At 42.4% G+C, this 27,881-nt stretch overlaps 1 protein-coding gene across 2 annotated transcripts in view; it reads left to right on the forward strand.

Moving 5' to 3' along the window:
- The window catches only part of MBP (myelin basic protein), a 983,766-nt gene that overhangs the window by 643,919 nt on the left and 311,966 nt on the right, over nt 1-27,881 (forward strand). For both annotated transcript variants that reach the window (XM_078687869.1, XM_078687870.1), the window contains exon 3: nt 5,918-6,020. In XM_078687869.1, the coding sequence (XP_078543995.1) occupies nt 5,918-6,020 (103 nt within the window). The remainder of the gene's footprint in view (nt 1-5,917; nt 6,021-27,881) is intronic.

The following is a 27,881-nucleotide window of genomic DNA, read 5'->3' on the forward strand; positions in this document are numbered from 1 at the left end:
CAAAATCCCAGCAAAACTGACTCTGAGAGCTACTCTACTAGATATTTTGAAGAACACTTGCAGAAATGCTGGTCAAGCAGATCAAATAACCGCAGGTACCGCGCCTATGACCGTACCGAGCCAATTGTACTTTAGCGTGGGTAAGTCGGAAAGTTATTTACCAATGATAAAAGAAATCACGTTTCATCAACTTCCCCATAAAGGATTTGGGAATGTGGATGGATAAAGTGCTAACGATGGATGATCAAGCAAAAAAGCTGGCTGCCACTTGCTTTGGGCTACTCAGAATAACCCGGAAGATATTGGAGCTCATCCTCCAATATTTAAGAAGAAAGGTGATACAATCCTTGGTGGTTTCCAGCCAAGACTATGGCAATTCTCTGTATTTTTGATCACCAAAATATTTTACAAAAAAACTGAAAGTTGTCCAAAATGCAGCAGCCAGGCTGCTCCTCAAAACCCTAAGCCGCGAACTGGTAAAAGAGGCAATGGAATTGCTGCCTTGGTTGCCCATTGATACAAGCATTACGTTTAAATCACTTTGCCTTGCACATGAAGCAATATATGGCAGGAAGCCTCTAAAAATTAGAGGCCTCGTTTCTCCTTGTCCTTGCTACCAACTAGATGTTTACGTTCGGCACATGACCACCTCCTAAGAACCTCAAAAATGAAGAGGATGAGATGGGGAGGCAGATCGTTTTCACATCTAACCCAGAAGCTCTGGAATTCCATGCCCATTGATTTGAGACTTCCGGAAGAGAAACCCAGATTCAGGAAAATGCTCAAAGCCTGTCTGTAACCCCAGTAGCTCCCTAATTGGATCCTTTACTCATTTCTCTATCAGCAACACTCCCTCAGCGCTGAGTAGCCTTAGGGCAGCCATGCGCTTATAAAAATCTAGACATAAACATCAATAGACGAGAATCTGTGGAACAAAAGTGCATGCAAACAACATTCCACGCAGAAGCGCCTCCTTCATTTCAGAGCCACGCCCTTTGCTTATCTCTTCCTTTCCCCGCCGTTGACTGTAAAAGCAGGCAGCCACACGACTCCTTCACGCCCTGTAGGTGAGTCACTTCCACCGGTGCGTAGTTCTCATACCTACCCCGCCCCACCGCCCACCAGGCGAACCTGTGTATCTCAACCTTTGCGGCTGTGTTCCCGCCGGGTGCGTGCATAAGCGTGGGGGAAGCGTCACAGCACCCCTCCTGTTACCACGTAGTACTTTGGTCCTGTCAGTGTCGAGCGTGTAGTATATTTAATGACTAAAGCGCCCTCTTGTGGTCTTTTAAATGTCAATATCTTCCAAGCACAGTTTTAGCAGGTGGATTCGATTGAAAAAGAAAAACAGCAAGCTGCCTTGCTTTTACTGCCTAATAATTTAGCGTGGGAATCTTTTCAAAGCACAAGGGTCTTAGTTTGCTGTTAAAAATACACAGCAATATAATCTCACAATGTTGTCACTTTGGTACAAAAGGGATCAAAACTGCCAAAAATGTGTATGGTAGCAGAATGTTGTCTGATACAAATGTTATGTTCTTAAAGGCATTCACAAGTGGAGTTAGGGGGCAATATCTTTGAGAATTCTATTTAGGGCAGGTATTTGTCAGACAATATTCTGACATATAACTATGTGAAATACAAAAGGAGCTTAACAAAGAAACATATAATGTACTCAGCAGAAATACAAGACTACATCTGTGCACTTCTTGAAATGAAAGATAACCCCCTCTTTTGTTCTGCACATTGCAGATAGGTTTTAGAACTGGTCCTAGTTTTAGGTGAACTTTTGGCCCACGCTATGGGCTTTTAGAAACACATATTTCCATCAAGAGAAGCCTACAGAATACTACTGCATATTAAATATTTAAAACATGTCTCTCTTGGAGCCACTATAACATACAACACATCAGCCGTAAGAAGAGCACTTAACGGGATTTTTCTCTACTCTTATAGTGCCTTTCTGAAAATAATGCTTCATTGAGAGTGGTGTCTGTGGTGCAACATGAATTTGCAGAAATAACGAAACAAAACATTTTCATAACAAAAACGCAATATTAATTTATACCTTGTTTGATTTACTTTGAAATATATTATGTGAGAATTTCTTTAAAGTGTCAGAAAATACTTCTTCCCCAGTTTAGACAGCTGAGGACTTTAGCAGTGTCTGTGCTATTAATTCACCTCATTAATACCAGTCACAGCTGGTGTCGGGTCAAAGTGTCAGGGGTGGGGGGAACAGAACAAAAAATAAATACACAAAAAAAACATACATGAGATGGCCAGCCAAACCATCATGCGCACTGGTAACAGCGCCAACCACTTCCCCTCAGTGCCTGTTATCTCCTTGCCCCACCCAAGACTCCATGGTAGGAGAAAAATAAAATGATAATAAACATGCTCAAGGGGGGGGGGGCGCTCCTCCACCATAGCAGAAGAGCCGCCCCAGAGTTTAATGCCCGAATACAGCAACCAGTGGCTGAAAGGTGATCAGTTAACTTTCATAAAGTGTCTGCTGCCACTGCAACACTCAAAGTGCGTCTCAGGATTTTTTGAAACTCTTGATATGTGTCTGCTGGAAACATTATGGTCTTATGCCCTGGCCAGCTGTACTGGCCATCATCTTGGACCTGTAAGAAGGGAGTGGGTGTTTATTGGCTTGTATAGCCTGCTACAGCGGGCTATAAAACTATTGGAAGTTCTCCCATATGAGAGCGGAATGTCCAAATAAAAAAAAAAACAGGCCCCTAGGTGAAGCAGGAGTTTACAACTCCTTGCACCTCTGTGTGTGTGCCTGACATTTGCTAGCATGTGCACACAGCAAGAGATTTGGAAGTGGGCAGCAAGCAAGCCCCTATTATCCTGGGGGTCTTCCAAACAGTTTTTCTTCGTTTGGTAGAGGCAAGGGCGACAGGAACTGAGAATCCCTCTGTTTTCCTTTTGAGGCTCCAGAGGCACAGAGAGCAAAAGTAGGATGGTAGAGGAAAGGCTTATGTGAGCTCTCGTCAGTGCTTAATTTGAGCGGGTGGTTTCCGGTGTTCGCACCAGCACTTAATTGCTTACCGGTGCTAAGCACCATCACTTAATTGTCATCATCACACTTATGACACTCTGCCACATGGTGGTGCTGTTCATCTAATTTAGAGATGGGCAGATCAGTTGTTTATGAATGCAATATACATAAAAAATACTAATACCTGCCTCCCCAGCCATTCCTTTAGCTTTAGGGACCTGAAATAATCTGAATGGCTGCATTTCGAGGCAAGTGAGATGGTTAATAGTTGTTTTGGTTCCATCATTGGCAGCGATGATGGGGCAACGGGTGGTGATAATAAAGGTTTTCTATCAGTGAAACATAAATACAAGTTCGAACAGCGTTAGTCTACGGACACAAATATTACCTTTGCTGCAGACAATACCCTTCCCTGATCCATAATGCGGTACTGTAATCTGGCAGCCAAAGCATTTGTGCTGTAGGGAGTTGGGCCTACTTGTCCCAAGGACAAAATAAACATGAAAACTTGTTGTCCTTGACCCCCAATCAATATGTCCTGGGTGTCAGGCTATAGGAATTCCACACCCCTGTTATGTCTTATAAATCTTTGGCCTGGCTAACAAGTGAAGGAATAAATGGCCAACTTAGCATGAGCAGTTGCCCAAGTGCATCAAAGCACTAGAAAAGTGGGTTCTTTTCCAGGCTTGGGTATGATGCCTTCTCATTGGACCTCCTGGTCTATCATTTTATCGTCTGTGATAGAAAAGACGTAGGAAATCTCTAAAACAACAGAAGAAAGGAGGCTGTCTATATTGGCCTTCGGATTTTGAAATAACCTTGGATCACTTGACATTCAATTTGTTTTCTGTAAGAAACAGAAAATATTTCTCTGAATAAGTTCCTTGACTGAGATTAAGTCTGGGTCAGGTTTAGACTAGTGTCTAAGGGCATTTCGACTCAAACGTTCACTGTTACAATGCACACATTTACTCAGTTATGTATTTTTATCTTCCATTCTGTGGCTTTCTTCAAAGCCCATTAGGTCCGCATGTCTGGGTTGTTCCCACATAGGACTGTAGCATGCAAGTTTGAGATATATATGTTCCTGATGAAATGCAGTAGCATGAAACGCGTCGGACTTCAAAGGCAATCCTTGTGACAGCGTTTTTTTCCTGAATGCCGCAACCTCTAATAAAGATTTGTGCTATACTTACCTGCTGTGGGCACTTCCTTTACAGGCACCCTTTGGCGTTTGGATATATATATATATATATATATATATATATATATATATATATATATATATATATATATATATATATATATATATATATATATATATATATATATGTATATATATATATAGATAGATAGATAGATAGATAGATAGATAGATAGATATAGATAGATATATAGATATAGATAGATATATAGATATAGATATAGTATTTGTGTGGTGTTAAGTAATAAATATTGTTCTCTTTCTAAGTAAACGTGTCTGTCCTTGTGTGAGCATAGTCCACCGGAGGAGAAGAACTTCCAAAGCCCCCTTGTGGTTCTAGCTGAGTGGAACAAACCATACAAACATAATGAAAAGCCACATGCAACTCAGGTTAGAGGGCAGTGAGATGCTTTCAGGGCAACCTGGGCTGAGAAAAAAAAAAATTCACTCCATCTAAAAAACAATTTTGAGAGAGCAGCTCACTTTCTCTGAGCAGCATATGTGATTTTCTGCTATGTAAAGACAAACACCTCTCTGTACTGCACCAGTCCCTGAAGCTTTGGAACACATCACTAATTTCTCTTCAGACCTGCGTTCAAAACTTGATTCTTGTTTAGGCATTATATATGGAAAGTTGTGCTGTGAAACTAAACTAATTGTTTGGCCATGTAAAAGAAACACCTTGGGGAGGGGGAGAGCCGAACCCAACCCCACCTGGAAAGGGTCCACACTTGCTGGGCTCTCTTGGTGCCGTTTGGAGCACCCAGTCACCCTCACATTTGAGTAGGACTGCTCAGCACTTCCCGCACTGTCCCTCCTGCAGTGCAGGAACTGAGTTAGAGCCTATGGCAGTATCACCGGAAAGCGGTTTGATAGCGCCACAGAGGAATATCCCTGGGAAAAATGTTTGAATGAGTGTGCAGGTGGGTCAGCCTGTCCATACGTTTTCACCTATGCACCAAGGGTGCCTTCTGGGGACAGCCACTCCGAAAGGTAGGACTGATTTATCCAAATTTTGACTTCATACAAATCTAGGCTTGTTTCAGGGTTTTTTTGCCCTTGTTTTTCTTTCCTCTATGTACTGTGATTTTTTTTTTGCTGGGTGCATTTGACTATTTGCAGAGTGTGGCGGTGTGGGAGTCTGAGACCATGATTTCAATGTTTAAACTGATAATAACGGCCCTTAGGTAGAGTGAGGGTGGAATGCCGTTGCATCTCAGCCCCACTAGAACCAACTCAAGCGTCTAGAGACATGGTGCGGGTATGTGTGCGCTGCATAGGTGAGCTCGGTCAGGCAGGTCCACTGGCAGTATCACACTCCTCACCAAAGGCTGTTTGTTATTTATTCTTTCCCAGGGTTGCATCTATCATGAAGACAGTAACAAATGCCAACTGATAAATCAATAATTAAAAATATGTTTATTGTGGAACGAACCTTCACTGTGTATCTTGTTTTGCATTTGCTGATTCTCTGACACACAACCGGACTTTTGCACATTTCATCTCCCCCTCACTTTGGCTTATGCAATCTGCCTACCACACTGTGCACCGCTGTATTCTTTTTGTACAACCGTTGCCACCGCCTAATAATAAATAACATGTGACCACCCCCCTTAACTTGGAACTCAAATAGAAGCGATCGAGTGAGTCACCCGGATTAATACTGTCCAATCTGACACCAGATCTGTTCTGTGTTGCAGAATGCTGAATCAACTCCCATCGTGGGCGAACCAGAAAAGGAAGACCATCCAGAAGCAGCCGAACAACCCCGACAAGCGTCAGTCGATGACAATGAAGTGTTTGGTATGTATTGGAGATTCTGCAGAACAGGACCAGGCCCGTAACTATGGGACAGCCTACAACACTTCAGAGGGAACCCCCAGGTCCTCAGAGACATTTATTAAGAAAAGGTTGCTTGGTTGCATAACCCAACTGCATGATTGACTAGGTGTCCAGATTTTAGGTTTTGCCGGGACAGTCCCTGTTTTTCACCATGTGGCCTGGCAAATTTCAGTCAATTTATCAGATGACCTGGTTTTCAGAAAATATTGGCTGATCCAAGAGTGAGGCAAGTTTGTATATGTTCCATTGCAGAATGTGGTAGCAGCCCCTATCAGAAAGCACTTTGGTTACCCAAGATGATACTAGGGGGCCCATTAGGATGGTGGGCGGATTGCCCCCGCCAGGCTGGCGGTAGCCACCGCCAGCCTGGCGGGGGCAATCCGCCCGCCATCCGCACCTAAATTCGGACTGCCGCTTTTCCGCCCCGTTCGCAAGGCGACCTGGGCGAAAACGTTTAATATGGTGGCGGTGTCTATTAGACACCGCCAGCCATATTATGATGGGCTCAAACAGATGCCTTTCCGTGGCGGCATCATGCGGTCTTCACTTTGGGGGCCCTCTGCGGGCCCCCATGGTGAGGGGGGGTTGGGGGGTGCACATGGGGGGTATCTGTGGTACCCCCCTGCATTTGCATACACAATGCGTGGTGCCTGCCGCTTTGTGTATGCAAATGCATACATGCATTTTTAGTATTGTGGCGGGCGGTGCTGAGAGCAACGCCCGCCACAATGTTAAAAATGCATGATGCGCCCGCCACTGTGGCGAGCGCATCCTAATATGCAGTGCGGGACCGCCGCTCAGCTCGCGGGCGGTCCTGTTTTCCGCAAGGGTGGCGGGCGGGCAAAGTCCGCCCGCCATCCTAATGGGGGCCTAGGTATCAAAGTTGCATTTAATTCCCCCATGTACAACACTGTCTGTGTTTTCTGTGTTGCTGAGCACTGTTAATCAAGCCATTCCGGGCTCCTTGGTTAATGCTTATTTGTAGTCCTACTTCTGTGTTTGTGGAATGCCCCAGTTTTTGGTTTTCAAAATACTGTCACCCTACCTAACCCAAACCAAATGCTTGCTGTCTCCCGTGTGCATGCTCTTTCCGTGTGTGTAGCTGTATGTTTCCGCTCCTTGCCCAAGTCCAGCACGTGATTAGCATACATCCAATTCACCTGCTTCAGTTTCTCAATTGGTACAGGATGCAATGATTTTTATAATATTATAAAGCCCGTTTAGGCAGGTTTCATTGAACTCTAATGTATCTAGCCCTGATCCCCTGTGTCCTGTACCACTAAAATGAATGCAGTTAATAAATATCCCCGAAATTGACACACATTCGACAGAACGTGCTCTGGCAACGAGAAGAATTCTTGTAATAGATGCCTCAGACGCTCTGTGCTACTGAAAGGGCCCTCTGGCAAGAAACATTCTGAAATGATGCTATGCAGTTACTATATACTTGCCTTTTTCTATTAAAGATGCATGAAGTAATCAAATCCCAAACACACTCACAAAAAGGGCCTCGTTGCTGGCTTTTTATGCAATGTTATGTAGCACTAACTAGGCCCAATTGCATTAGACCACTTTGTAAGGGAACCTAACTATGTTACGTGTTTGTGGTTTTTAAGGCATAAAGCAATTTAGCAATGTGCCCAGAATCACGGGGTGTCAAGTCAAAAGATTTTATTTGATTTGGTACTCGACTGAGGACCACAAATATTATAAAAACAGATTCATTACAGGTTAGAATAATGTCAAAAAAGATGTTAAAAATTTATAGAAATTATAACAAACAAATTCATTGGGTGGATGTTTCCACACAAGTAACAATTCTTTTGCAGTTAGAATTCTACATTTCCGATATATAGGATCCAGATATCTATACCGTGCTGTTACTACATTAGCATTTGGGCATATAAATAAGAGGTGCTCTATGTTCTGATTTCCCCCCTGACAAAAAGTACATAATGGGGATCCACCTGAAGTCCATCTAGATGTAACAGTTAACACAGGTAGATTTCCTAAACGCAACATTGTAGTTGCCCTCCTTGCGCCGTGTGTGAGGGAAAACCCTAGGTAGGGCTGTATTTGCTTGTACTCCAATGTCTCAGCAAAGGATTTGTACAAAGATAATTTACTATAATGTGTGTGATCAAGATCGAAACTCAGTTTAGGAGTAAAGCATTTAAAAAAAAGTTTAAGTTGTGAAGGTGACCAGTTTAACAAAATTTCAGTACTGATCTTAGCTAATTGAAATGCGACTGTCATATTACCAAAGAATATCAAATTTGAAGCGTCCCGATCAAAAGTCTCGATCTTTAACATGGATCGTAGTGATCTTTCTTTAGCATGGAGGAGATTATAAGCCCACCTGATAACGTTAGCAACTGCCGTAGCATAGGAACTAGTAATTGAAAACTCAAGTCTTAGCGCTTGCACCGGTGTAGAATCAGACACCTTCAAAATTTTCTTTAGTATTTTCCCTTCTTTTTGGTCTATATAGGACCACTGTTTTATTGGGATATATTCGGTGGCATAGGATAAGACAGGTGTAATCTTTGCTCTATATACTTTTAGCAGTGTGGAGAAATGCCTGTTCCCAGTAGCCGAATACAGTCTCGAGAGGGCCCCAGCATGTAATTCGGATTTCCTTTTTAGATGGTTGATTTGCTTAGTGTTTTTCAAACTCTTTGTGAAAATCCTACCGAGATAGGTATATTCCTCGACCTCTTCAACATTTTCTCCACCGAGCCTCCAACAGTACTTGACACTTTGTTTCCTACCAGAGAAAGAGACAACTTTTGTTTTATTTATGTTCGGGATTAAAAAGTTGTCTTTAGAGTATTTATGTAAAATGTCAAGAAGTTTTTGTAAGCCAAAGGGCGTTAGGTCCAACATCACGATGTCATCAGCATATAACAAGGCGTGTATGCTTTGTGCAGCGATCTTTGGAGGCAAACTAGAGCCTTGTTGCAGATGGAAGGGTAGGTCACTGAGGTACAGTGAAAATAATATCGGCGCTAAAAGGCACCCTTGTTTGAGCCCATTGGCCGTGTGGATTATTTTAGTCAAACCTTTTTCACACCCCATTTGAACTTGACACCATGTCTTAGTGTGGAGATTAATAACAACCTGGAGTAATTGATCTGGAATACCTAACCTCCTCAATTTTTTCCATAGAGTCGGTCTATCAACTCGATCGAAAGCAGTTGAATAATCAATAAATGCTGCGTATATTGACTGAGATCTCCCTCCTATATATTTATCAAGGATGGTCTGAAGTGTTGCTGTATTATCAATAACAGAATGATTGGGTCGAAAACCTGCCTGAAACATAGGTATTAGACCCTGCGAAAATGCCCAATCTTTTAGTCGGTCCAATACTTCTGCGGCAAAGATTTTCCCGGTAGCGTCCATCAACGCTATTTGCCGATAATTACCGGCTATGTTCTTGTTCCCCTTTTTATAAATGGGAATGATGGTACTTCCCTGCCATGACTTAGGTATTTTGCCGGTTTTAAAGATGTAATTAAAAAGGGGAGAAAGCATCTGGCTCCACTCCTTGGGGTCAGTTTGGAGGACCTTGATAGGTATTTGGTCAGGGCCGGAAGCACCAGTGCTTCTTGCTTTTCGGATGTGCATGGCAATAGAAATTGCCGAGGTCTTAGTGTTTTTAGTAATATTCCTTACCACAGTAGTATCATGATCCTTTCTTTCAGAGTTGATTGGATTTGGTTTGTATAAGTCACTCAGGTAAATTTCCCAGTCCAGAGGAGAGACTGGGATAGCTTGAAGTTTCTTTTTTGATCCGGTCATTTTGGCAATTAAAGACCAATATTTTCGCTGATTTTGTTGTTTAGCTGCTATTTGAATGTCTACCCAGTTGCGGTCCTGCAGCATTTTATTATGTTTATTTTTCTCTCTTCGTACTTGATTTTTTAATTTATTAATTTCTGCCTTAGTTGTTATTGAGAAATTCAAGTGTTGTGCTCTAATGAGTTTATTCAGTTTTTTTGCGGTACATGAGTTCCAGTTTTTGTTTTTGTTATTGTTTTTACTTTTTCCGGTTATAACCAATTGTGATTTATTTAAAAACGCTTTCTTGAGGTTTTTAATTATATATTCGAAATTCGTTATTGGGTCTTCTGAGTATATATTAGTTAGGAGTTGAGTGTGTGCAACCAGTGCGGTTATATTGTCCAAAGTGGAAGAATTCCAGTAGATCCGCCTCTGTTTGATGTTAACTTCGGTTGAGGTATTGTGAAATATTATCTGACTTGTGAAGGAAGGAGTGGCCATCCAGAGGGTAGTTAGATGTAAAAGTGCGTGATCGCTCTCATCTGTGAAATGGGTGTGTAGGTGCGTAACTGTCTCCATTAAGTCCATCCCACAGATTATATAGTCAATAGTTGAAAAAGATCAGTTTCCCCGTCTGGTGTAAGATGCCGGTATATCTCCTTCCATGTTACCGTTCAAGATTGTCCCATTTAGACTTGGTAATAATGATAATAGTGACCTGCCTCTCTTATCAGATTTATTGCCCTTAGGAAATTTTGGGATGGACATTTCCAATGATACCTCTTTGTATAATTTTACCCATTTTCCAATTTCGATGTTTGAAATTTTTCCGTTCAGGTCTCCCATGATTACATATGGCATGTAAGAGCAATGTTCTAATATGTGGATGATAGTTTCCATTATATCCTCAAATAGGGCATCTTGATAATTGCCGGGTGGGGCATATATGTTAAAAAGCAGCATTGCCTTTTGGGGAGCAGTAATGTGTGTTTGCAGTGCCACCTTAATGCACTGAAGATTTTCGGAATTGGTCTCGACGATTTCTTGAGACCATAGGTATTCTTCTCTTAGCAGAATTGCCAGTCCACCCTTTGCATGGCCCCGAATGGATTCTTTTGCAGGGATGTCATAAACATAATAGCCTTTCTGGCAGAAAGTTTTTGTTGCCCAAGTTTGCTGTAGGGCCAGGATATCGGGATGATTTTTAATTGCTTCGATCATTTTATTTATTGTTTTCCCGGCCATGTTCCATGAGATGAATCACGGGGTGTCAAACCAAGGCCGGGATTAGAACCTAGGGGCATATTAACAAGATGTGCGATAATAAAAGTATATCGCACATTTCCATATCGCTGGCTATTGCCGGATTTAATCGCCGTGATAGCGCGTAATTATCAACGCGCAACACGTAGGCGAAATTAAATCCGGCGATAGTTGGCAATAGGGAACATTAGCGCATGAAAACAAGTGTTGTTTTCACGCGCTAATGTGTGCCTTGATAAAATGGGGGGGTGGATTCAGCTTTATGATCCACACCCCCATGTTATCAATGTCTAACACCTGATCAAAGCAGACGTTGGGAGACCTGTGATAAACAAGTTTATCGCAGGTCTCCTTCTCCCAACGCCTGCCTTGATAATAGGGTGTTAACACCTCCAACCACATTTTACATGTGGTTGGACGTGGGAACGCCCACCCTGCATCCCATTAGCGTTATCTATCGCCCCCAGCGCGGGGCGATAGATGACGTCAAGAATACTTCTCTAACTCAGGTTATTTATTTTATTTATTTATTTTATGAACTTGTAGGGCGCAATAGCTACCCAAAAGGGTTTCCCGGCGCCAAAGACACAGCAAAAACATAGAGAGTGGAACGTCATAGGTCATTCAAAATTATTGGTCGAACAACCAGGTTTTTATTTCTTTCCTGAACTTAGAATGGCTCTCTTCTTTGCTTATGTGAATGGGTAAGGTGTTCCACATAGAAGGACCCTGATGGGCGAGGTTAGAGACGTATTGGTAATAGTGCGATGACAAAAAAAGCGTTAGCGACTTTAAAAAGTCGCTAACGCATTTATGGCGGGCGTGGTGATATGCCCCCTAGTTCCTCTGTGCCAAAATCAAACCGCATCTCCTCCTTTCAAGCTGTATATACATTTTTGTAAGTCAAGACTTTGAGAATATACGTTGTTTTCTTTCTTTTTTTCTTGACTTCCTGATTTCACTTTCTTGTTAGATCATTTCCAGCTCTGATGTTTCCTGTGCACTAATTTAGCAAGCAGCTTTTCTCTTGCTGCTAATTGCAGGTTTAATTAACTCTGCAGTCAGTATAAACACATCATTCAAACGCCTGAGGGTAAACAAAGAAAAGGTTGAAGCTTTTTAATTTGCTGTCTGAACATTAAGTGGTCTAAGTAAAGTATGATGGGTTTTGGAAACTCTTGGGATTCATAAAAGCATTTATGAGGAGGAGAAGTGGTATCACAGGAGTAATTTTGTACGAATTCTTTGTGGGGCGGCCCCAAAACGTCCAACTCTCTATTAGTCAAAGAGCAAAGAGGGCACGCGCCTTTCTGTCTGTACTAAAAGTGAATAAACATTCCCTGATTATTCCCAAATCAGATATTTTGGGGTCAATGCACAAAGCCATGTAAAACTAAATACAAGAATACTACATTCGTACTTCTATATATAATCCAGAATGCTTTTATGAATAAACACCAGAGAGTTACGCAATCTCAGCACAGGTAAGCAAGTGTAATATCTGAATCGGCCAGCGGGTGTATGGTTATCAAGCAAGGACAGCAAGGGTGTGAGTGTTAATTCTTAATTCCAGTGACGGTGTCGTTACTATCAAAATCGGACAGAATGTATGATTGTTATCCGAATCAGCCACTGAAAAAAAATCTGTCATGCTTTGTTCAATAAGAGGGACTAATTCAGGAGCAGATCTCTAAAGCGAACTGGTTTAACCCTTTCGATGCTGATGACGGAACCGCTCCGTCATCAGCTGCGGTGGCGCTGTGCTGATGACGGAGCGGTTCCATCATGGCCCGGCCGCCGATTTCCCGCCTGCGCGGCGCGTTCTATTGAGCGGGCGGGGCCATGACGGAACCGCTACATCATGAGCACAGCCCATCCACGGCTGATGACGGAGCGGTTCCGTCACCAGAATGCGGCCGCCGCGCGGCCGCCCCGCCCCCTTAGCGCTGCGGCGGAATAGCCGCCGCAGCGATGCGGTTAATGTACAAGTTACAGTGCTTCATTTGTAAAAAAAAATATATAAGTGTCAGGGCCCTCGGCTAGGGGCCACTCCAGTTTGTACTACCCATTTCCCTGCCAATGAGGGTAGCACTACGAATATGGCACGTTATTTCGCATGCCATTACGTCGCATGCCATTACTATTTGGTTATTACTTAGCAATAACCATTACTAGGCAAGTTTTTAGTTCGCATACCATTACATTGAAAGTGTTAATGTATACGAAGTAAAAACTTGCCTAGTCATAAAGATGGTATGCAGAATAACGTGTTGTGTTAAAAAAAGACATTTAACCCCTTTTTTACACTACACTACCCTACACTACTGAAACACCACTACACTACCCTAAACCCTAAATCTCTACCCCCTGCACGAACATACGCATTCCCCCACTCCGGTCCCTACACTCATTCACTACCCTTCACAACCCCCGACACTACACCAACTACTAAACAGTATTAGTAACCTACACTACCTAACACCACAACACTACCCTAAAACACTACTCCCAGCACGACCCTGCCCTGGGCACCAGTCCTGTCCCTACTCCCAAATACTATCCTGCAGGACCTCAGACACTACCCTAAACCCTTCAACAGTACCCTACACTACACAAACACTACAACACTACCCTAAACCCTAAAACACTACCTGCTGCACGACCCTACCCTTACTCCAAGTACGTCCCCTTCACTTAAACACTACCCTGCATGACCCCTGACACTACCCTAAACTCTAAAACACTACCCCCAGCACGACCATGCCCCTACCCCCAGTCTATCCCCTACACTGAAACACTACCCTGCACAACCCCCAACACTGCCCTAAACTCTAAAACACTACCCTACACTACTCAAACAATACAACACTACTCTAAAACCCTAAAACACTACCCTAAGCACGACCCTGCCCCTACTCCCAGTCCAGCCCCTACACACAAACACTTCTCTACACAATGCCCTGACACTACCCTAAACCCTAAAACACTACCCTACACTACACAAACACTACTACACTACCCTAAACCCTGTGCCCCCTTTTAGGCGGCGCACTGTCACTGCGCCTCCTGACAGGTTCTTTACCTCTGTACCCGTGTCTGTAATATGGGGCAGGAGCACAGGCAAAGGCATTCCGTCAGCTGCTTGGAGCTAAGACCCATGCAAATAAGAGAACAACCTCTTGTGCTGGTGCTTTCTGTGCGCCAGCGCTATCGGTATTACACAAGGGGACGCACAAGCTTCTGCAACCACTTATGCAAAACCAAAGTACCCCGGGGGCACACAAAGTAGACGCAAATGCCTGTTACGCCCCTAGGGCACTTCTGTAATGCGTCCCCAAGGATCAATCCCGGGAAACATCCTTTAACACGAAACTTTTACAACGCAGTGCTATTACAACGCAGGTTTTACAACGAAAACCATTACAACGCATTGCGCTGGGGGGGCGCTCTAGGATAGGGAATAGATTTAATTTACTATCCAACACCTTCCCTACTATCCACGGGGACTGGAGTTGAAATAGTAAATTAAACTATTCACTATCCAGCACCCCAAAGCGCTATGCGTTGTAACAGCATGCGTTGTAAAAACTGCGTTGTAACAGCATGCGTGGTAATAGCATGCGTTGTAGTGTCATACATCCATCAATCCCATCTTCCCTGCTTGACCAAGTTGTGTGATCCTAGCCTGACATCACTCTTGTCCACGATTTAATAGAAAATATTGTAGCACCATGTGTAATTAGAAGAGGCCACATACAGGGTGCACATGAGAACTCACCCGCCACCTAGTTACGAGGAGGGGGTGCATTATGTGTCTAAGTTCATGTTTAAACAGCATCAATTTTAATTAACACCTCTCAGGGCAGGGATATAATCGGATGCAGTTAAGTGAAATGTTTCAGCATGTTAAATGAATGCACTTGTTTGAATTTTGAAGCGTCTTTATCATATTTTTACATGATGTTGTTACACAACTTACATGCCAAACATTTCTGTGGCTCGACCCGCGCTCAGCCTCCTGCAGCCAAACCAGACCTTTGCCTCAGCTCAGGATCGGCTCTCCCTGATTTGTTTACTCCCCGCTTTTAATACAGGGGGGCTTATTTACACCCGTACGTCACTTTTCCCATGTTGAAAATGATGCAAAAGTGGTGCAAGAGGCTTGTAAATAAAGCCCCAGGGTGTTTTTGAAAGATTTGAGTCGCAGGGTTACGCCCTTACCCAGGCTGATGTTCTGCTTTCCAAGCTGGTAAAGAGGAATTGATATTAGAAGGAGCAAAAAACAAGAAAAATAACTTTCCATTTCGCTGGCAGTCTTGCTCCGGTGTGTTTGCCCGGAGCTGCTTCGGGCATGTCATACTTACCAATTACAGAATCTGATAGCACGGCTGCATCTCCGCCGGAGAACGAAATTGCTTCTGTAAATGGCAAAATTCGAACCGTACACAGAAATAAGCGCTGTGCGCCGCCGAACAACCTCAGAGAGGGTGCTTAGTGCGTTCTGGGAGTTTGCTTGTCCAGGACGACTGTGCGCCTTCTTTTTAACAAGTTCACACAAAAGGTATACTTATATATTTCTGTACTTACTCAATGTATTTAATGCGTAGGTGTGTGCTGGGTTTGGCGGCTTAGTGGACTTAGGGGCTTGTGGTTGACCACATGGTCACAGGTTCAAATTTCAGCAGGCCAACTCAGCGTTTCATCTTTCTGAGAATGATAAAATGAGTACTATTGAGTTGGGTAGCAATAGACATCTGTTATTCAGCGCCAAGATACGGTTGGGTGAATGTTCGCTTTACAAATACACGTTTTGTCATGTTGTGCAATTACTTTGACAAACATCACCCCGCTTGAGAGCGCTTTCCTATCTCAATTTTTATCGCAACCCTTGAAAAATACAGTGATCTAATTATTCTGTCTGCAGTTGTATATTAATCTGGGATTTTCCAAGCAATTTCAGCCCAAAGATGCTATTCCATTTAACTTTATTTTAAATTATTTATTGCAGTTTGTAGATAAGTCACCAGGGGGCAACACTCACTAACACTTGATTAGACATCAAGCTACCTCCCCATACCAGATCATCCCCATTTATTTTCCGCGATCAGGGTGCTATGCACAGGGCTTCACAGCCATCTGTGGAACCATCACACTTGTTCTCCAGCACAATAACCCCCTCTTCTCTGACTGGAATTACGTCTCAGCTGGAAAGCGCTAACCTGGTGCTATTTTTCACGAGGGTATTTTTCCCCTGCCTGAGCTTTTGGACAATATGCCTGGGAATCTGTTTTTTCATCAGGTTCTTTTTTAAATCTCATTTCTCTTTTGTCCTGTACAATGCAAAGTTAGGGCTTCTGTGCAAATTTTAGTTAAAGGTTTCTGTTGCGCATACAAGATTCAAAGGCATCATGTGGGCAAGTGGGTTATTGCATATTACGACACAAAAGCATAAAGTAAAGGAGAGTGGGGAACAGCCTAGTAATAAAAGATCAACTGACTGAGAGAAAAGGGGGAATAGATGAGGGATTTAAGGAGTGAGTATTAAGGTACACAGTATCTAGAAGAGAAGAGTTTCTTTTTCTAAGGTATTAATGACAATACACCAAAAGAATCCATGTACCCCAAATAAAAGGATAGCACCTTAAAAGCAGCACATCTTCAATCTCAGTGTCAACATGGGAAAAGGGTTTGGCTCATGTTAATCGATGCTTACATAGAGAATGCGGTATATCCAGCCCATTGTGTGCCAGTTGTACCCCTTCTGAGTTCCACCTGCGACCTCTGCTTACTCACACTTTTTATACTTTTGAATTATGTCTGTAGCATCTCATGCATACAATGAGTTATCTTCCCTCCTGTATCTTGGTGCCACATCAACCTGGAGATCAGTGTGTTGTGGACTATATGGGAACACAGTGATCACAACATATAAAACAACTTCTCTTCTCTAGCTGCCTATTTGTTATAGAAAGGACCACATTTCCATAGGAAACAGATTTCTTGGTTTACTAATAACTTTGGTGTCGTTTTACAATTCTTCATGTAACTTTCCCCAAAAAAGTCTCACCTACCTCTTCTCCTTCCTGAAAAATTTCGAAGTGACCGGTCAAGCAGGAGCAGAGAAAAATGGGAGTCCCCCAAATATTTTTCCCCACGCCGTTTTCCATGGGAAAATTGAACAGCGATTACGGAAAAATGGCTGGATGGAATTACATTTAGTAGAAAGCTAGATCTATACCCAGAAAGAGTGCTTTTTGTGATTTGGTGTCACCCCATTCAATCGTGTTTGAGAAATTAAGGTTAAAAATGTATAGATATCTGGGTGTTCCCAAGCTATTTGATTGACTGCGGGTGAGTGTTTGAAAAGTTTCAGCACTTCATCCATCATCTTGTTGTTTCACTATGTTCGCCTTAAGTGGCCAAGGATATGCGCCTGGCTGATTGGGGTGATACCCTAAAACCAGTATCAGGATTCTTGTTTCCGGTCCAGGGAAGGCCTGGAAGTTTGGGATGGACTGTTACCATGAGGAATAGGGTCAAGACTGATTTGAATTTTGTTTGGTCCAAACTGGGGTGGCATAGTGAGCAAAAGAATGATTGATTAAACCCAGATCTCTTGAATAGGGATGAGTGGTTGAAACATTTCAGCACTTTGTCCATCACCTTGTTGTGTTTGCCAAGCCGCTTGACTGACAGACAGCAAATTGTTTGGGTAATAACTTTGTTGTCAATTGACAAATCTTCACAAAACTTTACATGAAGTTAATCCACCTCAGCTCCTTCTTGAAAATATTTGGGGTGATCCATCCAGCGGTTGCCAAGAAAAATAGGGCCCCCAAAACACAATTTCCATCGAGAATTTGAGAAAGCCCTTAAGCCAAAATGGCTCAATAGAATTACACTAAAAGTTGGCAGAAAGCTAGACCTTTACCCAGAAAGCATGCTTGATGTGATTTGGTATAAATCTGTTCAGTAGTTTATGCACAATTAAGGTCTCATGACTCACTATTTTCACTGGCCCCCCCTTTATGGCTGCATTGTTATAAACCCACAGAAGAAAGATCTGGGCAATGACTCCAGAGCAAGCAATCAACATAATTGTCAAGTAGTGCCTGATATCCAGGTGAAAAATAAGACGCTGCATACATCATGCAGTTCTTTGGGCCATGCGGTTCCTATAATAAGACTGAGCATTGAGCATCAAGATAAGCTCATTTTGTATTTTAAATCCCAGATTGAGCTACTTTTTTCGGCACAAGGAGATTCGTCAGTAGTCAAAACTGCTTCCTGATGTTGAATGGTTGGAAGCTGTGGCCACAAAGAAACATATACCCCCCAACTGACGACAGTGCGATTACTGAACTGAAAGGGAAGTCTGTTGTAATGTGCTACCTATATTTGGTCAAGAAATGTAGCTCATCCTCTTTGCTGTCTTGCTCAATTAAAATCTTTTTTACATCCTCCCACTTTATAAATTCACCAGCCACCACTGATCAAGATACTCCCGCAGAAGTTTTATTTTCGTAAAACAGCATTTCATTTGTTTAGAACTCTGTCAATTGTTGGAAACAGGAAGTAGATACCACTTAGCCTTATTCAATTTGATATCTTCAAAGGAGAACGTTGTGCTCTTTGGCTGAGGGAATATCTTTTGTTCTGAAGTCACCCTAGTACTACTGGAGAACTGCAGTAGGTGAAGAAGATCATCCTGTGCTTTTGCAAGAGGAGGAAGCAGCGGTGGAGCATAGGAAGAAATTAAAGGAATCCATTGTATGGAGAAAAAAAATCAATTCCACCCGGATGGAAAAAAGGTGAATTGAAAACTTGTCACCTGTAACCTACGCAATAAAGTTATTTCCCAGTGAGAACATGAAACAATGCTTGTTCGGTGCCACGGGAATGAGAAAACATCTGCAGGCAATTCATTCCACCAGGTTGGCTCTTGCAGAAAGAATGCATCAGCAGAAGATAGAAGTGGTTGAAACAGAAACATTGACTGCAGACACTTCTTTGGTTGCCTCAACACCTTTGACTTCTTCTGCTGCGTCAGCACCTCCAACACCATCTGCTGCACTTGTCCCTCAGTAACATCTTGTAATTCTTCTGCTTCATCAGCACTTCCACCAACACGTAGTGCATCTGCCCCTCCACCAGTACCTGCTCCTGGTAATGTGATTAATCATGAAATTATAGAGCAATATTATTATTATTACTGAGTTTATAGAGCGCCTGGTTACACTAGCCAGTGTGTCCCCGCGCTATTCAGTGGCCTAAATGATCCCTAGTACAGCTCACGAAAAAAATACAATTTAATATTTGGGGAACAAGTGTGTTTTGAGTTCCTTACGGAAAACTTTTTCGGACGGCTCCATCCGGAGTCTGAGAGGGAGAGTGTTCCAACTCCGGGCCGCCAGGAGGCGGAAGGATCTGCCGCCCATCCTGGCCCTGCTGGTCTTCGGGATACACATTAACCCAGTGCCCTCCGACCGGAGGGGCCTAGTGGGTTTATACAATGTGAGCAGATTCCGCAGGAAGCTAGGGCCCTTACCGTGAGCGATCCGATGGCCTATACACAAGATCTTAAACTGGACACGCTCTTTAATTGGTAACCAATGAAGCGTCCCCAAGGCCTTTTTGGAGGAAGATCTTTTTGGCAGCGTCAGTACTAGGCGTGCAGCAGCATTTTGGATACCTTGCAATCGTTGGAGGCATCTCACGTTAGCTCCCAAATATAAGGCATTCCCATAGTCCAGCCTGGAAGTAACCAGGGCATGGACCAGGGCCCTCCTTGCTGATACTGGGAGCAGATCGAGCGTCTTTCTCAAACAACGGAGAATGCCAAAGCAAGTACTGGCTACACGTCTAGTATGATACTCGAAAGATAGTTTCGAGTCCATCCAGATACCCAAGTTCTTGACCTGATCTTTAGGTTGGGGTAAGGGGCCCAAAGTCTGGGGCCACCATGCGGATGTCCAAACAGACGGGGACTTGCCTACGATGAGCACCTCCGTCTTGTCTTCATTTAATCTGAGACAGTTGTTTGACATCCAAATGGCCAGGTCCTGGAGGCAGGATGTAAACTGACTCGCTGCCTGCTCAGGTGGCTGTGAAAGAGCTACAACCAGCTGAGTATCGTCCGCGTAGGTCACCACAGCAACCCCATGTTTCTCCGCGATTGATGCCACTGGGGCAACATAGAGGTTGAATAAAGTGGGGCTGAGGCTAGAGCCTTGGGGAACTCCCTGGTTCAGGGCGATAGCTCTGGACCTATGGGGCCCCTGCTCCACACAGAAACTGCAACCAAGGAGAAAGGACTTCAGCCATTGCCACGCTTTGCCAATGACTACTCCCTCTCTCAGGCGCTGAAGCAGAGTATGATGAGCCACAGTGTCAAACGCGGCACTGAGATCTAAAAGAATCAGTGCCGCAGTTTGACCCTACAGACCCTACATTGGCCATACAGCTACATACTGTCTGTCCTGCCATACTAAAAATATTTGTGTAACCTGCACACCCTGTTTTTTTACAAAAAGTTTCTAACTTATGACCATCGGTGCAGACCTGCTGCCTGACTGACCCCTGTCAGGTTCCTATAATGACTGCAAAATCAGACACAACTATGTCCCTTGCAGGAATGCACTGTTCGAATTGGCTCCAGTGCCAAAGTTCTTTACCCACTTTTTTCAGAAAATAATCATATGTATCTGTAATTAAACCTTCATTAAACCATATGTATCTTCAAAATCTTAATACACAGACACAAACAAATTTCATGTTCAAAAGCGTCTGTTTTTTTTTACTTTAGTATTTCAAAATTCCATGCTTGTTCTGGTTTTTCATTGTTTTTCACTTTTTGTTAGCATTTTACAAACATATTCACAATTCGTTTTCATTGAGAATATAATACAATATAATGTGATTCTTCAAAACTAATTATCCACATCATACACATGTGATACAACAAATGTGTCAAAACTTGCGACGACTCCCAATGTATTTCGATGCCAGAGCATCTTCGTCAGGGGAATTACTGTATGGGAAAAATATATCATGTAAGACAACACAACCAACTGAAACGAAACATATTTCATCTCATTCCCAACATTATCTCCAAACCTAGAATTGTGTTCATGCATCGCATGCTGTATAAACACTCTACTACGAGATTTCGTGCAATTAGTAATGTCTAACATTGTCCAAGCCTACTGGCTACTCAAGCACTATGGTGATACTACTGTGGTGTTCCCTATACATGCCATTAGATTTCCTGATTAGCGCACCCAACGTTTGCTCCCTATTGACACGTGACATCCATGTGACCAGCACCAAACAAAATATGTGAAAATAATAGTAGCAAACTTTTCACCAAGAAGTTGTACCTGAAGTACGTTACTAAACAAACTCTTTCTGCAATGGAAAAAAGACGAAAAAAGAAGAAGAAATAAGCGTAAATGTATCCAGTAATGTCAATAGCCCAAAGCCTTTATCACCTAACATAAACCCACTGCTTACTTCCAAATGTAGTCGCGCACCACACGAGATCTGTGTCTGCAACAACTGCACCGTCTGCAGGGTAGAACACAGTTTTTACTCCATATGTTATCAACCGGCGTCATCACTATAACGCATCCTCACACTAGCCCTTACCTTACAACAAGCTCCGTAATCGTCGTCTACTCCGGTCTCTGAAAAGTCAGCCGAGCATCGGCTTTGCATGACGGGACGTGATTTAAATGTCCGTCATCAACATAGGACTAGTGCCCCTCCCACCCGACTCATGCCGCCCTAACGCGCAATTTTCTACGCATCGAACATGATTAAACGAAGTTTTTAAGCTACACCTCGATGTGAAAAAGTCGCTATGTTTTTGATGCGTATATTGTGTATATTTTTTACTGCATCTACGAGTTAGTCACGTGCTTGCATACCACGCGGTGTGCATAGAAAGAGGACTATCGCTTACACAACTTTATTTAAAAACTAATCCAAAACATAACTGTGGTCCCTAGTTAAGATAGTTATGTAATGCCAATGCCACAATTTATATATAATACAACAGCCTACAACCATACACCCAGACACCTCTGTGCAACAAAAGAACAGAAAAGGAGAAAGAAAAAGTAATAATGATAAGAGTTGGAATAGTCGAATGTCTTATCCACAGACATTGGTGGCGCTTTACAAAAAATCCAATCCTGTATTGACAACTCATTTATCACCACAGGTACACATCTGCGTTTTTTAAATATATGAATGTTATACACTCACAAATAACATGCAAGTACAGTATATCTAAGTTGAGGGATGGTGTGCTGCCTCTCTTTCCAGTGTTGCGCAAGACTTGATTTCTCATTGCCAAGCCTTATGTTTGACTTATGTTCGGTAATCCTGATTTTAATTTTCCTCGTGGTGCGGCCCACATACACTAGGCCACACGGACACTTGATTGCATATATCACTGAACTAGTATTGCAGTCTGAAGTATGTCTCAGTTTGATCTGTTTTCCTGTGTGTGGATGTGTGAATATGTCTCCCACCAGTACATTACCACAATGACCGCAGTTAAAACATTTCTGCATCCCTTTAGTCTTGCCCTGCACTGGCCTTGATTTTTTATTTTTCAACAACTCCTTGAGATTCTTTGATCTCGACAGTGCAAAAATTGGGGTTTCAAAGAAAACTGTTTTGAAATCTTCTTCTTGCTCGATAAGTTCCCATCTTCTCAGTATGCATTTTTTGATCTTTGGTGTAATTGTCGATTGTTTCAAAACACAGACCTCTCTTTTTGATGTTGATTTCTGTACTTTTTCGAGTAAGGTTTCTCGTGTTTTCAATGAAACTTTCATTTTTGCCTCAGTTAGAACTTTGTCTGGATAACCTCTGCGACTGTATTGTTGCGACAAATCCTCTATGTCTTCTATTGCCTGTGTTTCATCACTACTGATCCTCTTGATTCTAATAAACTGTGAGAATGGCAAATGGTTCTTCAAATTCTGTGAATGAAAACTGGAGTAGTGTAAGGCATTGTTTCTGTCGGTTGGTTTCTTGAATAATTTCGTGTTGAGTTGATTTCCCAGCTTTGTTATGGTAATATCCAAGAAATTAATAGTATTCTGATCAATAGTGTGGGTGAATTTAATCCTGGGGTGACATCCATTCAAAATCTCTATTGTCTTTTCCAACTGCATTCTAGATCCTTGCCACACAATCAAAATGTCGTCTATGTAACGTACATATAGTTTCAGATGTTCAGTCCAATCCGGATTCTCCAGTATATGAGAGTGTTCGAACTTGGCCATGAAAATGTTTGCGTAAGTAGGCGCCCCCGTAAACCCCATGGATGTACCTGTCTTCTGTAGATAGAACTGAGATTGCCATGAAAAATATCCATGATAGAGACAGAATTGTAAAATCTCCAATAGGAAAACATTCAATGATTCTTCGTACTCACTCCTTAACAGCATCCATTCCACCGCTTCTATGCCTTCCCCATGGGGGATTGACGTGTAGAGGGCAGTTACGTCAATAGTGGCCAGCCATGTTTCACTTTCACTTGATATTTGCAGACAAGCCAGTTTATTTAGACAGTCTGTAGTGTCTTGGATATAGGAAACCCACTGTTGCACCAGTGGCTGCAAGTAGTAGTCTAAAAATGTTCCTATTGGCTCGTGAATCGAGCCACATCCTGCCACAATAGGACGAAAAGGTGGGTCACTCGCATCCTTGTGCATTTTAGGCAACATATAGATATGAGGTCTTTTAGGATATTCGGTGACTAGATATCTGTGGGTCTTCTCATTGATCCATCCTAAATCTTTTGCTCTCTTCAAAATATCAGTAAGTACAGTTTGAAACATCACAGTGGGGTCTGTATCCAGAGCGATATAGGTGTCGGTGTCGTCCACATGTGCTGAAACCTTTCGATTATAGTAAACAGTGTCCATCACCACCAAGGCACCTCCCTTGTCTGCTGCTTGAAATGTTAAGTCCTGATTCTCACTCAGTGCTTTTAGTGTTGTCCATTCTTTTTTTGTCAAATTGGTGATCCTTGATTCCTTCTTATGTATGTCTACCAGATCTTTTTTCACAAGTAATTCAAATAGGTCCAAAGTTTTATGTGATGTGGGAGGAATGAAAGTGCTTTTCGGTTTAAACACTTTGGTCATGATCTCCTTCTCTGGCAGTTGAGGTACATTATGAAAGAACCATCTAAGTCGAAGTTTCCTCGTAAATTTGTACAATGCTATTTCAGTTTCCAATGGGTTGGTCTTGTACGTGGGTACAAAAGACATTCCTTTATTAAGAATTATCAATTGACTATCTGTGAGGTTTGTACTTGAAATGTTTACCACCAAATCTCCTAGCGATTTTTCCCCCTTGGTTTGGGCTTCTTTTGTTCTTGTTGAGCCTTGTCCCCTTCTGACCCTTTTGTTCTGCTTGTTCTGTCCTCTTGAGGTGGATGGTCGCTTCTCTGGCCTGCCTCTAAAAAAGACTCTCTGTCAGTTCCACTGGTGGATGCTCCATGTTCTGTCATTGAAGTGGGACTCGTCGTCGGTGCTGGAGGTCTGTTAGGTCGAGTGTCCTGTTCAGTGGCCACACTCTCCTCTGAAGAAGCTTGTGTTTTTCTGAATGGGCGTCTCTGGGCGTATACCTCCGCCCATGTATACACCTCGTCTAACTTATAGTCAATCGTATCTCTACGAAATGTTCTCAACTTCCTCTCATGAACCTCTTTCTCATGTGCCTCTATGGTCTCATTAATGTCTTTCATTGCTTGATCCAACTCTTCCTTTGTCATTCGTGAATCTAAATCCGTCTTCAAATCTTGAATCTCGGTTGCCAGTTCTTTCAAAATATCCGCTAGTTCTTCTATAATTAAAAGTATTAAGTCAAGCGAACACTTATTAAGGATCGAATACCATTTAACCATGAATGGTTTATTAAATTTAAAAAGCATCGGTTTCAATGCGATCCTCAGTCCTCGTGGGATCCGTTTTACCCGGTGGTACTGAATCAACGTGGAGGCATGTAGCCTCTGGTTTACCTCTTTTCTAAGAGTATATTGCAGTTGCTTGAGTATTTTGCTAGTTGAGCCTGGAGCTGCTTGAAAAGCCCTAGTTTCTTTGATCAATGAATATATACTAGTTGCTTCATCATCTGTGTAACCTTTCACCTCAGCTTGATTAGCTGTTAAGTGTGATATTTCTTCGAAATTCATAATGATTGTCTATTCTTATGATTCTTTTTTAAGGGTGCTGGTCACCAATGGGGGTAAATAAGTTATATACAAAAAATATTTGTGTAACCTGCACACCCTGTTTTTTTACAAAAAGTTTCTAACTTATGACCATCGGTGCAGACCTGCTGCCTGACTGACCCCTGTCAGGTTCCTATAATGACTGGGCCGCACCACGAGGAAAATTAAAATCAGGATTACCGAACATAAGTCAAACATAAGGCTTGGCAATGAGAAATCAAGTCATGCGCAACACTGGAAAGAGAGGCAGCACACCATCCCTCAACTTAGATATACTGTACTAGAGCAGGTATTGGTCGAGCCCCATGTGGATCCCAATGTAAGAAATGCTCAAAGAGAAACTTTTTGGATGAGGCACCTTAATACCGTTAAACCTGGGGGGCTGAATGACAAAATTGAATTTGCATGTTATTTGTGAGTGTATAACATTCATATATTTAAAAAACGCAGATGTGTACCTGTGGTGATAAATGAGTTGTCAATACAGGATTGGATTTTTTGTAAAGCGCCACCAATGTCTGTGGATAAGACATTCGACTATTCCAACTCTTATCATTGTTACTTTTTCTTTCTCCTTTTCTGTTCTTTTGTTGCACAGAGGTGTCTGGGTGTATGGTTGTAGGCTGTTGTATTATATATAAATTGTGGCATTGGTATTACATAACTATCTTAACTAGGGACCACAGTTATGTTTTGGATTAGTTTTTAAATATAGTTGTGTAAGCGATAGTCCTCTTTCTATGCACACCGCGTGGTATGCAAGCGCGTGACTAACTCGTAGATGCAGTAAAAAATATACACAATATACACATCAAAAACATAGCGACTTTTTCACATCGAGGTGTAGCTTAAAAACTTCTTTTAATCATGTTCGATGCGTAGAAAATTGCGCGTTAGGGCGGCATGAGTCGGGTGGGAGGGGCACTACTCCTATGTTGATGACGGACATTTAAATCACGTCCCGTCATGCAAAGCCGATGCTCGGCTGACTTTTCAGAGACCGGAGTAGACGACGATTACGGAGCTTGTTGTAAGGTAAGGGCTAGTGTGAGGATGCGTTATAGTGATGACGCCGGTTGATAACATATGGAGTAAAAACTGTGTTCTACCCTGCAGACGGTGCAGTTGTTGCAGACACAGATCTCGTGTGGTGCGCGACTACATTTGGAAGTAAGCAGTGGGTTTATGTTAGGTGATAAAGGCTTTGGGCTATCGACATTACTGGATACATTTATGCTTATTTCTTCTTCTTTTTTCGTCTTTTTTCCATTGCAGAAAGAGTTTGTTTAGTAACGTACTTCAGGTACAACTTCTTGGTGAAAAGTTTGCTACTATTATTTTCACATATTTTGTTTGGTGCTGGTCACATGGATGTCACGTGTCAATAGGGAGCAAACGTTGGGTGCGCTAATCAGGAAATCTAATGGCATGTATAGGGAACACCACAGTAGTATCACCATAGTGCTTGAGTAGCCAGTAGGCTTGGACAATGTTAGACATTACTAATTGCACGAAATCTCGTAGTAGAGTGTTTATACAGCATGCGAAGCATGAACACAATTCTAGGTTTGGAGATAATGTTGGGAATGAGATGAAATATGTTTCGTTTCAGTTGGTTGTGTTGTCTTACATGATATATTTTTCCCATACAGTAATTCCCCTGACGAAGATGCTCTGGCATCGAAATGCATTGGGAGTCGTCGCAAGTTTTGACACATTTGTTGTATCACATGTGTATGATGTGGATAATTCGTTTTGAAGAATCACATTATATTGTATTATATTCTCAATGAAAACGAATTGTGAATATGTTTGTAAAATGCTAACAAAAAGTGAAAAACAATGAAAAACCAGAACAAGCATGGAATTTTGAAATACTAAAGTAAAAAAAAACAGACGCTTTTGAACATGAAATTTGTTTGTGTCTGTGTATTAAGATTTTGAAGATACATATGGTTTAATGAAGGTTTAATTACAGATACATATGATTATTTTCTGAAAAAAGTGGGTAAAGAACTTTGGCACTGGAGCCAATTCGAACAGTGCATTCCTGCAAGGGACATAGTTGTGTCTGATTTTGCTGTCCTGCCATACTGCCATTGTTGTGGGAGAGAGAAATATGTTTCCCTCTTGTACTTATTTCTTTCATGAACCGTTCTCGGAAGAATCAAACTGGTTATCCAGTTTTAACATCCAAAGCCAATGTAAACTCACTCTAAAGCCAATATTCATATTATTATGTCCCTGGATCAGTAACTGCACCTCTTTTAATACCAGCCTTGCTTCTCGCAAGCAAAGACTATGGGCCCGATGTAGGTCGGTCGGTAACGGCCGAAAATCGGTATTTTCGGCCGTTACCGATCGGTAAATAGGTGATTGGCATGTAGGGGGCTTTATTTTACCGAATCGGTAAAATTACCGATTCGGTAACTTTACCGATTCGGTAAAATAAAAAATCGGTAAATTTACAGAATCTGAGCCACCCATATGTAGGTGGGACTCTTCAGAGTTTCAGG

This window comes from Lissotriton helveticus, chromosome 4_1 (genome assembly GCF_964261635.1).
Source record: "Lissotriton helveticus chromosome 4_1, aLisHel1.1, whole genome shotgun sequence".
NCBI classification, from domain to species: domain Eukaryota; kingdom Metazoa; phylum Chordata; class Amphibia; order Caudata; family Salamandridae; genus Lissotriton; species Lissotriton helveticus.